The 13986-nt window shown below is 34.8% G+C and overlaps 1 protein-coding gene across 12 annotated transcripts in view; it reads left to right on the top strand.

Moving 5' to 3' along the window:
* LOC129749663 (probable nuclear hormone receptor HR3) overlaps positions 1-12376 on the top strand; it is a 554515-nt gene extending 542139 nt beyond the window's left edge. For all 12 annotated transcript variants that reach the window (XM_055744698.1, XM_055744701.1, XM_055744699.1 and 9 more), the window contains 2 exons: positions 5164-5314; positions 5380-12376. In XM_055744698.1, the coding sequence (XP_055600673.1) occupies positions 5164-5314; positions 5380-5503 (275 nt within the window). In that variant the 3' untranslated portion in view covers positions 5504-12376. The remainder of the gene's footprint in view (positions 1-5163; positions 5315-5379) is intronic.
* Positions 12377-13986: the final 1610 nt, after the last annotated feature.

The raw sequence follows: 13986 nt of genomic DNA, 5'->3' as shown, positions 1-13986 counted from the left end.
CCTTATTTTTGTAAGTACACTTATTAACTTACTGCACTTTTTCGAATGAAGAGCTTGTATCTAACCAATATTGGTTTAACCGGTTACAGCATGTATTATGAAAGAAGTTAAAATTTGTTCAGTAGAAATACTATTTTTAAATAAACTTTTTAAAGGGAAAAATCCATTAGAAGTATATTGAAAAATAAATTTACCATAAACATACATATAAAGCATGGATCATCAGAAATCTGGACGCACTGTTTATTATACCATAGCGCTCCTAGTTGTCGGATCTGGAATTTTTTGACAGTACTTTGTTCGGAAATGTTTCCTCTATCAGTGCTGAAAATTTTATTACGATTCGTTTTGTTCCAAAAAGTTACACGTGATAGAAGCCGCGAGACGAAAATTAATTTGGACACCCACGTTTAAATCCCGATGTGGTCTGGTTCAAAAATCGCGAAATCTGATTTGAGGAGGCTTCCTGACCAAAAATTTTACAATACCACTGGTCGGAGTGAGGTCAAGTTCAAATTCGTTTTTGCTAATAACTTTGCAGAAAAGTGTTTGATCTGGCAAGATATTTGGAGCTGCGGCCGAAAAACCCCGGTTTTTTGTGAAAAACAAGACCATGGACTCCGAAATGTACAAGGAGGAGTGCCTGAAAAATGTTTTTTTTTCCTTTTGTTAGATCTCACAAAGAACCAGAAAAGTTTTGCTAGATTTAGCTAGCTGCCACTACAGCGAAGAGGTACTACAGTGGTATCGGGCCAACTGATGGATTTTGTCGAAAAGGACGTCAACCCACCCAACTGCCCTCAATTCCGCCCTATCGAAAAAATTTGAGCAATTGTTAATAAGAAGATGAAGAAGAATGGTAGGACGACTCGGGATGCAACAGAGATGAAGAGATTGTGGAACAAAATGGCCGCTGAGGTCAGTGAATAGGGTGTCCAAACTTAGATGAGTGGTTCTCGACAAAAAGTACGAAATTTCATCAAAACAACATCGGAATAATTTTTTTTATTATTTTTCCTTGAAAGTGCAATAAAAACCCTACAATTTGAGCACAAAACATTTTTATTTTGTTTACATAGCTCCGAGATAGACCCTATTTAATGCGTCCAGATTTGTAGTGATCCATGCTTTAATTGATTTCATTTGCTTTCGTAAAGGGTTAAAACATCTTTTTTTTCAATTTTTCCCGGGAACCGGAAAAAAGATGGACACACTAGACCGGAGCCTTCCGGTTTGCACGAATTTCTTAAATTTGAGTTTACACAGCGCCGACTGATCGTTGAAAGACGATTGACATCATCAATAGGGGAGAGTGGGGATACTTGATCCCCTTTTCTTATTTTCACCATATCTTTTTGGAAAAATTTAGCAACTCGCCGTCTTTGACATTTTCTGACAGCTTGTCACTTCAAGTTTCTATGCTCCAAAAATTAGAACGATACTTGAACCCTTAGATGAACTAGAAGCATTTTCGTAGGAGTAAAAAGATTGCGATTTTTCTGATGTTAGGGGAGACTTGATCACCTATTGAAGGAGACTTGATCTTTTATTCAGGAAGCCTTAATCCTTGTCAAAAATCAAACAAAACCCCAAGATAGAATGTTAACTGACTATTTTGGTCATGTTTGTTCTCATTTCACAATTTATAGCAGACATAAGAAGAAAATTCTTCAACTTTATCTCAATGCTAATAACATTGCATACTTAAAGGCGCTATTTTTTATAATTAAGAGAAAATTAATTATTTTTGCTCTTTTCTTCAGACAATCTATATATATAAAAATGAATGTTTGTCTGTCTGTCTGTTCCCTATAGACTCGGAAACTACTGAACCGATCATCGTGAAACTTGGCATCTGAGGGTTTTTGGAGCCGGGGATGGTTTCTATAATAGTTACAAACCGCTCCGACTTAAGGGAGGGAGGGCTTCCATACAAAATTTGTAGTTTTTCGAAACAAATTAAAGTCATGACATCCATTTTCTCGAGTTTTTTTTCGTTTGGGCGTTTTGTTTTTCGTCTCCAAGGTCGAGGCGTCGCGAGCCAACGTCGTGATAGGATAGTAACCATGACATAGCATACTGATCAGTGAGAATATTTTGGCGCGTATTTCTCAACCAAGCATATTTTCAATGCAAGTGGTGGCGATAAGAAGCCTTGATGTGATTTTTTTTCCACTTGATTCCTAGCTCATTTGTACAGCACATGGTTATGAATGACGCCTAGATGTGACCCAGATTGACATTTTGCCGATCGAATAAAACATATAATTTTTTTTTGCCATAATCTGGAACTCGGAGACTTTAGAACTGATATTCAACTGGAAGCAAAAATTTTATGAGAAATTTTTAGTATACCCTCTAAGTGTTAAAAACAATATTCGCTCCTGTCCTTGCAAACGTCGAACTTTTAAGATAATCATCTTCAAAATGATTCAATATGTTGGAAAGACCAGAAGGGGTATTCCGAATGTTGAAACTGAAGCAGATATTTAAAATTCTAAAATGTCTTTGTAAATGAAGGTCATATGCTTTGAATAGCATTCGTTAAAAGTGGAGTAACAAACAGAAATACGTATTTAATCCATTTTAAAGCCGTTACTCTGACGCATCTGAAAATAAGCTTTGCATTTACACTTGCCCCAATAAACGGGACAAATGTTAACTTAGAAATTTGTTTTTGCCAACGTTTTTGAATATTTGACTTTTAAAGAGAAAATAAAAAACGCTAAAAATTTATTTAGTGGTGCAACTGATATTTTTTTAAATATTTCTATTTTTTGCGTTAATAAATTTGTTAAAAAAAATTTGCACTGTTTAAAATCGATAATTTTCATACCGTGATAAGTGCTGTTTGGAAAAACTTCAAGCTTTAATATCTCATGTCCACGAGTTTGGCATATGGCGAAACATTGTTTAAACATAATTTTGGCGCAAAAAGGATAGATATGCAAACAGCTTCGAAGGGCGAGGATGGTGAAAAAAGCTGTTTGGAAATGGTTATTAAAAATCCTTCTCATCGTTTTTTTTTTAAATTTCTATAGCTTATTTTTCAACTTCAAAAAATTTACCATCTTAAGCTAATCAGGAACTGGAAGTGCTCATAATACAGAATATTAGGAATATACTCAAAAAACTGTCCCGATTCAGGTTATTGATCGGTTTTCAAAATTCTATCTCCATAAAGTACAATATGGAATAAATTCCAATATGCGAATCTTTTTCTTTCAATTAGAAATGTATGTAGACTCGAGCCTACCTTCTTCAAGCAGTGGGGAACAAAATTGTAAAAGATGGGGGAGCTCCCATGTAAGTTTAAGATAAAAAGCTTTTCAAAGAAGGACCATATTTTAAAAGAGGGTTTTTTGCGTACGGATATTTGGCATTACTCAAAAATAGATGTGACAAATGTTTTATGGAAGTTCGTAACTCCCCACTTGAGAAAAAAGGTGGAAAATCAATTAATTTTGACGTTATTTAAATCATTATGAAGAATTAAAACAGAGTACAAATTTCAGATCTTGAAAAACAAGTTTAGAGATCAAGTTCAGTAAATAATATATACCATATTTGAACTGCAATTCGGAACTCCAGCTGCAGCTCTCATTTCAAAGTTTTTGGTTCTGAACTACGATGAGATTTGATTTTAAAAATGCTTACAAAAATCTAAATTTGAATTATTTTATACATTACATTTGTTTTTGGAAGGTGTAGCAAAGCAAACCGGGTCAGCTAGTTGTTTGATAAATATTAGTTTTTGGATAAATATTAGTAATTTCGTAATCAGCAGTCTTAACGATCAATTCAGAAGAAGAATATGCCATTTGGAAGGGGGATCAATTGTACCCAACTCTAGGGGATCAATTGTACCCATAATCAACATTTTAGAAAACTTTTTTCTGAAAAATGTTGAGAGTTTTCCATTACTTTGAAAATATGGCATTATGAAGTTCATTTTACGCTTGAACGATTGATACATTGGTAAAAATATTTTTTTCATAATTTTCCCATGTAAGAAACATTTTAAAATGATGAAAAAAGATCTTCAAGTTACATTTTGTGAAATTTTTCAAACAAAGTTCAATTACTCAAACAATTATTTTGTTAAAAAAATTTTAACTACAAGCATTGTTATTTTGCTCATTTTGGCACATTTTTCTAGAACATTTGATCTTTGTAAGACATTCCAGTTTCGAGATATAGCTAAGGAATCAAGTATCCCCAGGGATCAAGTATCCTCATTCTCCCCTTCTTAATACTTTCACTACTGACTTACGAAAATGATCACTGCAGTACACGATACACGACAAAATGAGCGCAATGACAGATGAGCTCCACGATTGATCGAGTTACTGTGCACACGTAGGAATTTTACCTCATAATTCAGGAATTTTGAAATCGCACGAGATTCGTGAGGGTTTCCTTTCGAAATTTGTGAAAATTGGCAAAATTTATTGTGATTCGAAGAATATTATCCCGAGCGGAGTGCCTGCCCAGATATTCAGTAAAAAGACAAAAATGGCCTGGTTGGCCGGTTTTTCTGGAGTACTGCCCAAATTTGTCCCGGAAAATCAAAACATCAAAAAAAATTTGAAACTTTCTGTATGAATTCAAACTATTTATGGGTGTCGATAGAAAGTTTAAATTTGAAGCGATTTTTTAAAGTTTTTCTTAGCTTTTTTCCGAAAAATACTTGGAATTTGCTTAGATTTGTCCCGGATGTTGTCCTGTTTTTGGATTGGAAAACTGGAAATCAAATACCGTTTTTTCAGGATTTAAAAAAAAATCCGAGAATGCATGTACAGATTTAAAATTTTTGTGTGTTCTGCAGTAGGTAGCAATGAAATTTAATTCAGGAAAACCTTTTTTAATTAGGAAACCTTCGTTGAAAAAGCTGGACCTTTAAGATGCAGCCAAAATCAACTCAAAATCTTTGTGCACGTAGATGAAAAGTCTTAAAAAAGATTAACCAAGATTACCACTAATACCAAGGTCATACATTCAGTGTTTCGTCAAATCGTAGTTGCTGCTCAAGAGTTGGATGTTTGGATTCCTTCATGGGGACTTCGAGCAGAATCATCATAAATTTTTCCAGGCTTGTTATACTTGACAAATTTTAGTTATACTGAGACTTTATAACCTTTTCTGATTCTTTTCGATCCACAGAAAGAAACGGAGTCCGGGGTAACACGGAAATCCAGCGATTGTTCGAAATGAGTATGTCCGCCATACGACAGGAAATCGAAGCCAACCACGCCCCGCTCAAGGGCGACGTGACGGTGCTCGAAATCCTGCTGAACAAGATCCCAACCTTCCGGTAGGTTATGATTATTTCCCCCACCATTAGATCTTGGTTTTAAAATCTCGATTCTCTCCCCGCAGTGAACTCTCCATCATGCACATGGAAGCGTTACAAAAGTTCAAACAAGACCACCCGCAGTACGTGTTCCCAGCGTTATACAAAGAGCTCTTCACGATCGACTCGCAGCAGGATCTGATGACATAACAGGATAGTCCGCAGGATCCGCAGCAGCACCAGCTCTCAGTGTCCCCAGCGTCGCTGGAGCCGTGCAACGATTCAAATCCACAACAACTTCCGGTGCCTCCGGTTTCGCCTCCAGTAGTAGCAGCCACCACAAGCAGCAGCAGCAGCAGCAGCTATAATCAACATCATCAGCCAGAACACGAATCCCATAATCAACCTACGCATTCAGAGCAATATCTACGGGGTTTGTCGGCACCTGACCAGCATCGTAGGGCACCTCCTCCGGCAACGGTACAGGTCACCGATAGCAACACGTTCATCATCATCATCCAGCAGGACGGCGAAGTTATCACCCAATCGACGGTTGAGTAGGCAGGGGAAAAACGTGGAAGGTGGTCACAGTCGCATCAACAAACGCTTCGAGGGTAAATGTTCACACGAATAGCAGTATAAACCTTCTACTGTATGGGGCGTGCGGTTGCATAGCTGTAGGCGCGTTTTTTTGTTGACAGTTTTAATCGTTTGTTAGGCAACGAATCGTTCGGGCACATTTCGAGCGGTGTAGTTGAGGGTCGAGCAGATTCGAGTAGGGCAGGCATGACTTTTCGCTAACGCTTGGATGAATGGTGAAAATCAACCTATTGTGATGGTTTTTGAGACTGAAATCACGTTGCAAACGGCGAAAGAATTTTTTTTTTCTGAAAGCCTTAGAAAATTTTTTGTAAATAAATTTAAAGCATTTTTCGTTTATTATCCACTGGCACAAGGGCACATTTTTTCTTCATAAACAAACAAAATCGTAACCCGAGACGATGCGAATAACTTATATGCATCGTACCGGGCGACGATTTTGTTTGCTTATGAAGTTTGTCACTGTCTTCTTGCCGGTGGAAAATAAACGAAAACTTCAGGGTCCTTCTCCTACAGTTATTAGAGAGTTTTGTAAAGAATTTAATAAATCAGCACAAGCAGTATACGTCTAGCAAACTATTGAACCAAAATTTCTCTTAATGAAACACAATTTCGACATTAGATTCAGAAAACATATTTTATGAACTGAGGCGCTTGGAAGATCAGAGGGGTGCAAGTGCCTGAATGATATTTTCGAGAAAACGCGCTTCAATGTTGTGAAGGTGCTCGATTTTCCATATATTTTTCGAATTCGAGCAGTTTTATTCAATCAAAAATGTGTTCAAAAAAATTATAAAAAATCAGAGTTTTGCACCAGATGTACATTGAAACATGGAGAATCGATAGGTATACTTAACTCAAAAATGATGATTTTGGCACTTGCACCCCTCTGATCCCGAGGGCCTCAATTTAAAACTTTATGCAATTCAATTTTTAACAGTCATATGACTGAAAAAGTACAGAAATATTCGGTTCTCTGAAAATGTTCATGCTTTCAATTTTCTCATATTTGCTTGGTGTTCAGTGCTATAACTTCAGCTAATTGACCTCAATAAAATTATTTAAATTCGAGCAATTTTGATTAGAGAATTTTAGGCAATTTCACTGCTAAAAAAAACAATTATTTTTAGTTCAAATTAAGTTTGGCAAATTTTTCGGTTTTTCCCGGACTTGCTCGGATGATCCAAACAAAATTGATGAAAGGTTTTGGCTCAAATATTGTTAAAATTCAATTTAAAAAAACTGCAACAATTTTCTACAATTTATCATAATATATAATCAGAAATAGGTTGAAAAACTTACATACAAATTCATTGGACTAAAAATGCCTTAACAAATGGTTTATTTGATAACCGATAATATTTTTTTTTAGATCGAAGGGCTTGCAGTTCCAAATTGTTTTCAAACTGTGTTTAAATTTCGTTTACTAATGAGCAGTGAAGTTCTTATTTTTAAAGAGGCCTAGAAAGAACTGGTTGATTTGCTAGGAAATGAATAATGAAATTTTAATCAATTTCTGATTGAAAAATCCCAGTAAAATGGTGGATTACTTTTCAAAATAATGTTTTACAAAATGAGCACCCAGATAACTAAACAGGCCTTTAATTTTGGGAAATCAAATAATATCGCATAAAGAAAATAACACCAAAAATTAAAAAAAAAAATCCGTCAGTCAAACTGTTTGATAAGAACTGGTATAAGGATTGGTCCAAAACTGATGGGATTTGGATCAAATTTAATGCGATTCTAAACCGTTCAACAGTTATTAAAACACAAATAGGGTTGCCAGTTTTTTTTTTTAATCTGATTTAATTTCGTTGGTTCATTTCTTGTGTAATTTGACCCAAGAATAGACCACTGATACAGTTGCTACAAGACTACAAATGAACAAAAGTTTGTAAAAATATGTGCTCGATCTTCAGATCGGATTTCATTTTTCATTTTTCACACCATTTTTCAAGTTTCCTAAGTTATTTCCAAATGTTTTTAATTGAAAACTACTCGAATATTTTTTACAAAAAAATAAAAAACATGAAAACTTTCAGTGCAACTGCTCGAATATAAGATAAATTTTGACAGTCTTAAAAATGGTCGAAATCTGTTCGACATTCCAAAGCGTTTTGTTTGAACCGTCTTTTTGATCGAATCTGACCAAATTTTCGATTTCAAGTAAATTTCACACAACTGAAGCCCTTCACCCAATCGCTAGCAAGCAATCATGCCTTCGCTCAACCCGAATCGCAAAGCTCGATCGAAATGTTATTTGTAAGTTTAATAAGTTAGTGAAATGTTGCTATTTCAAGGCAAAAAACACACACACACCCATTCACACACAAACACACAGAGCAAAAGAGAAGAAAAAAACACACACGCGAAAGCGAACACACGCGATAGTAGTTGTTGATGTAAATGAATTTAATGATTGTTATATTATTTTAAAGTTTTAATTTATATCTCTTTACTTTACTATTTTTTTTCTGTTTTCGCGTATCGTCGTCGTCGTCGTCGTCTTTTTGAAGAAGTTTTTAATTTAAACCGAAAGTTGATAAAAAAAATCAAAAGAAAACAAAAGAATGATGTAATTTGTAGTTAATCTTTATACACACCCACAGATACACACACTGTAGCGTGATAAGTTTAGTTTTTAAGCAACACAACAAAAACAACAGATGGAAAAGAAAACCGATGAAAACACATACAAACACACACACGTTAACACGAAAATCGACTGTACATTTTTTTAAGGATAGTAATCATTTTTTTTAATGGTACGTAAATTATTGTTTCTGTTGATTGTTCATGTTCTGTTTTTTTTTTAATTTTGAATTAGCGTTTTTTTCTGTTTTAAATCGAATCCCTTTTTTCGTCTCTTTCGGTTTCATCCACTGGAAATGTGCGCTCCTTCTGACTTTGATTTTATTTATTTTTTCTTCAAACGCGGCACACGTACAAATTCGTAGTTGTTGTTCGTTGTTGAACACACACACACAAGCGTAGGTAGACGGGGAGGAAAGCCGAAGATAAACACGACGAAGTGAGGTGGGACTTAGAAGCAAAATATTTGTAAAAAGTTGAACTTTGATATCGAATTATCTAGAGAACAGAAAATTTAATTAGGTCAAAACTGAGAAAACATAGGAAAATCGTTTAAGAGAGCAGCGTAGGGTTTGTTTTTTGAGGTTTCAAAGCAGATGAGGAACGGAAAAATTTAGGAGAAACGCGAGTATTAACTGCAGCGGGACGGATTGAAGAGAAAATGATATAAAATGCAAAATTAGAATCTCTCTCACACACATACACAAAAAAAACATACAAAAAAAGATAAATACGCAAACAAACAAACACTTATACACACACTCTGTGAATCATTATGAGTTCTGAGTTTTTAGGTAGGACAATTTTCCATTTTTGTTGGAAAAGTAAAAAATAAGACAAACCTGATGAGGTTTTCTTTCGTTCGATGTTCTTTTAATTTTATTCGGTTTTCCATCTCCCGTACTAGTTTAAAATTACATGTTGTGTACTGGAAATGTTGAAGTTTATTTTGTACAGGTTTCGAAATTTGTAAGCAAATTAGGATGAATTTTGGAACAAAACATACAATTCAAATTGGAAACATTATGAAAGCCAGCGTTTGGAAAAACAGTATTAGATAAGCAAGAACAAACCCTAGAGGAGAAATGAAAACAAAAGAGAGGAAATTTAAAGACTTGAACCAGTTTTACGAACGCTCGCGAACATAAATAAGGTGACTTTTGTCGTGGATATAGGAGAATTTACCACCCAATTGGCGAGTTTAAAAGAGAAAAAACAAATGTCTGTTAGTAATGTTCCCGTTAAGATTTGGTTCAGATTTTTAAGAGAATCATATTAGGAAGTTTAGCCAATAAGGGTCTCGTAAAAATCTGGATCCAAAACCACACATTTAATGTACTTTTTTTTTAAATTTGTTTTACCAGACCAGTTTGAACATAACCCAGTTATCTATTGATGAACGCGTTCCTTTTCGATTAGGCTTAGCATCTTCGTTTAGGAACTGATGCTGATTTTTTTTCCGGTTTGATAAAAGCTGACAGCCTCCAGACAGAGTTGAACGAGTCCAGTTGATTTAACCCTCTTTAAACGCACGCATACATACACACGTTAGTGTTTTTACCCAAAAGACTAATATTACTGAGAATCAAAAATTAATTTTTAGGAAAAAGTTACTAGTGGAAGAATATAGGATGCAGGATTTAACAAAAAACTAAGTAAAAATCTCTCTATCTCTTTCTCTCCAAACACTCTGACGAATTGGCACATTGTACGAAAATCTTCAGCCGCTTTCCGTCTCACGGAAAGTCGGCCCAACAAATGAGAATAAACCCGAAAACTGATAATTATTAGGAAAACAAAACTACCCCTCCATAGAAAATTGTAAGGAAATACAAAAATAATAACACACAAAGAAAAAATCGTACTGATTATAGCGTTAGGTTCTTTTTCTACATTTTTTCCGGATTAAATCGTACCAAATAAAACGAGTAAAACATACATACGAGCGAAACCAGAAGATGCAAGTTTTTCGATCAATTCGGCTACATATTTGAAGCAAGGATAAAACGCAGAGCAGAAACAGCAGGTTCGGAGAAGGAAGCAGAAGAGAGGCGCGCGCACTGATTTACTAACTAGGGAAATTAAAACAGAAACGATGAATACTGAAGTCTCTTAAAAACAATCTTCGTTTAGTAGTCTATAGAGTTACGGTTCCGAAAGACTTTGTGTAGACACAGCTTCGGCAACCTTTTGCTGCCTCTCGGTAACTCTCGGAGAGAGATCTGATACGGACTGCACGCACACAGACGAAAACACACACTCTGACACACTCTCACAACATTTCTACAAACAGACATAAACAAAGGAATGATCTCCGGAAGCCGAAAGGTGTGGCCAAGTGGTTTGTCTCAAAAATGTCGACACACAGCCCATCACAGGAGAGAGCATGTAGTAGTTCATCGCTCAGTTGGGAACCGTTCACGAAGAGAAACCGAAACGAGGAAAACCAAGGAACGTTACACAGTCCGCAGTCCTTTTTTTTATTGGCAACTGCGGCTAGGAAAATGAGAACTTATAAATGTATGGGTGCTTCTATATATATAAAAGAATGATAAAATTATATATATATTTAAAACAAACAAACAGAAAATACAAAAGTATAAACTAAAACAATTGCAGAAGAATGTTTAAATTAATGAAACAAACACACACTCACACACACGAACGAAAACATACGAAATCTGAAATCTGTAAAGTAAACAAACAAAAAACGGAAAACAACAACATAAACACAGAGGAAGAATTATAACACAAATACACATACACAAATGTTGAAACGTAAATCGAATATATATTAGAACGGTGGATGAGCCAGCAGTTTTGGACGCACTGGATAAACCAATACGATTGAAGCAGCAATAGCAACAGAAATTTCCGAACCCTTTTGAAAGCTCTGGCATTGACTGCCGAATGATAAAAACGTAGAAACCAACAAAAGAAAACTAATAAAAAAAAAATTAAACGATCGCATCCGCAAATTCGACTGCCACGAGTTCGAAGCTGCTCGTTTGTCCCCGTTTTCTTTTCATGAATGTAAGAATTAATTGCCTTAAATGATATATATATTACATAATATACAATATAAAAATTATATTTAAAACAAGAGAGAAAAAAACAACCAAGAACAGCAGATGCAAAACAAAACAACACACACAAACAAAGTTATCGGTTCACTCCTGCTGAGATCAAAAGTTTGGTCCCAGGAGAAAAAACTCTGTTCTCTATCTCTCTGCGCCGAAGACGATACAAACAAAGCAACCCGAAAGAGAGAGAGCGCAGAAAAATGAAGCGAAACAGAACGCAACACGGTAGCAAAGTTGCCGAAACAGATACAGAGACGACAAGTAGGCGGACAGACACGCTGGTAACACGTTAGAGATAATATTGAATTTTTTTGCTAATCATAAACAAACAAAAAATTCAAAGGAGTAAAATTCGTCATTACGATACTAGTAAGGATAGTTATCTAAATTCTATACATAAATATAACACAATAATTTTAAGCGCTGCAAAGTCAGCGGGCAAGCAAAGTGAGGAAAAACAAGAAGAAATCTATTATAATTTAATTTAATTAAATGAAAAACAAAGCGAGAGAAGAAAATTAAAATGATAAAAGCGCATACAGCAGAGGAACAGCAGAAAGTATAAATATTACAGTGGAAGAATGTATGCGCGTTTCTTGCGTAAATTTTTACGCAACCCAGAACGAGCTATTGTTGAATATAAAAACAAAAAACAAGCAAAAGTTAAATGCAAAACAAACAAAAAAAAACAGAACTAGAGAAAATAGCGAAATTCGGGTAGGTTTTAAGTTTCACTGAACATTATAATCTATTATACATAAAAACAAAAACTATATTGAACGATTAATAAACTGATTAATCCTTATTATTGTTGTTTCTTTATTTTTATTTGTCTCTCTTTTGATACCGAGAATAGTCGTTTTATTGTAAAGTTATACATCTCTTTCAATGATGGCCAACATCTGAGTAAGCAAAATACAAAACAAACAAAAATACTAGCGAAAATACTGTAACACACTAACCGAGTACGGAGAACTCAACTTTCCGATTCTTCACCCACACATACACACTCACCCACAAAAGAAAAACACCCCAAACACGGTAACTGTAGCTAAAATAATACTATGTAAAACACTGTTATTTAATCGGAAGGCAAATAAGGAAAACAAACAAATAAGTTTAAAAAAGACGAAGAACTGATTTCCGATTCGATATTGTTTCGTTTTTCTACATTTTAATCTCTCTATTGCTAGCTATTATTATTCTCTCTCTCTAGTAAAATTTACAACAAAGAAACAAAACTAACCCAAGAAAAACAAAGGCAACCTTTAAGTAGATTTCGGTTTTATCGAAATTAGTGCAAATTTAAATGTATCAACTTATAATCGAAAATCCATACACGACAGAGAAAGAAACACACAAAAAAAAACCTAACACAATGGCTGCGTTCGTGAACGAACAGAGGGAGAACGCAGCAAAACAAAAAAAAAGAAGGATAAAAAACAAGAAAGACTAACTAACCATTTTGTTTTGAGGAAGAAAAAAATAAAGTCCTAAGTTTGTTGCAAAAACGATCATCGGTCATCTTCTTCTCGTTATCACAATCATCATTGAGACTCGAAATAATCGGAAACAGGCGAATAAGTCATCCATTTCACCTATACTCAAAATTGAACTAACATCTCGTACTAAAAAAAAACTAAAAACTGACGTACTAAAAAAACTAGAACTGACGAGCAATCCTCAAAAAAAACGCACAACTACCGGTAAAAATAATTATTGGCTGACACCCATTTTGTATCGTTTTCAGAAACTTTCAATCCATTCTAATTTTGATGACTACAGTATTAAACTGTATTTTGTTGAGTGAAAACTGCTATTCGATTTGGTTAAGTGTTTTATCAAATTCATCCATCACAGTTGGCCTGCAAAGTTGAAACATGTTGAATTGAAATTTGAACCTTTAAAAATGATTGTTTTACAGCATAGATACAATACGCGACAAAATAAAGTACGCACTTGCTATCAAAAGTTTCAATTTTTTTCCCATAAGAAATATCGATTCAAAATATTCTGATGAATTGTAGTACTTTTGATACAATATCGACTGGTGGAAATGAGTTTTGTAAAAAAAAAATTGATAAGTTCTTCACACTTGAGCCACTGACCTAACTGACTGCAAAATATATTTCGTTGCTTGGATAATTTTTCCAGCAGTAGGAAATGTCGACTCCACAGTGCGCATCGACCAACCTGTATACATATCTCAGGGGGCGATGGAAATCCCGTGCTAAGTGTTAGTAAAAGTTTTTTTTTTTTGTAATTATGACAATTCGTGACGTCAATTGCATTTTCAAAAAAACAATCATCATCGCTGAACCAGCGAAAACTAAAGAAAAAAAATCATTGCCAACTGCTGTTTACGATTCTCGCCTAGGATACATAAACATCCTGGCAAGTGACGTAGGCTTTGTT

The sequence above is a fragment of the Uranotaenia lowii genome, chromosome 2 (assembly GCF_029784155.1).
Source record: "Uranotaenia lowii strain MFRU-FL chromosome 2, ASM2978415v1, whole genome shotgun sequence".
NCBI lineage: Eukaryota > Metazoa > Arthropoda > Insecta > Diptera > Culicidae > Uranotaenia > Uranotaenia lowii.
The sequence above is the reverse complement of the archived record's forward strand: the minus strand, read 5'-3'. Positions and strand labels throughout refer to the sequence as shown.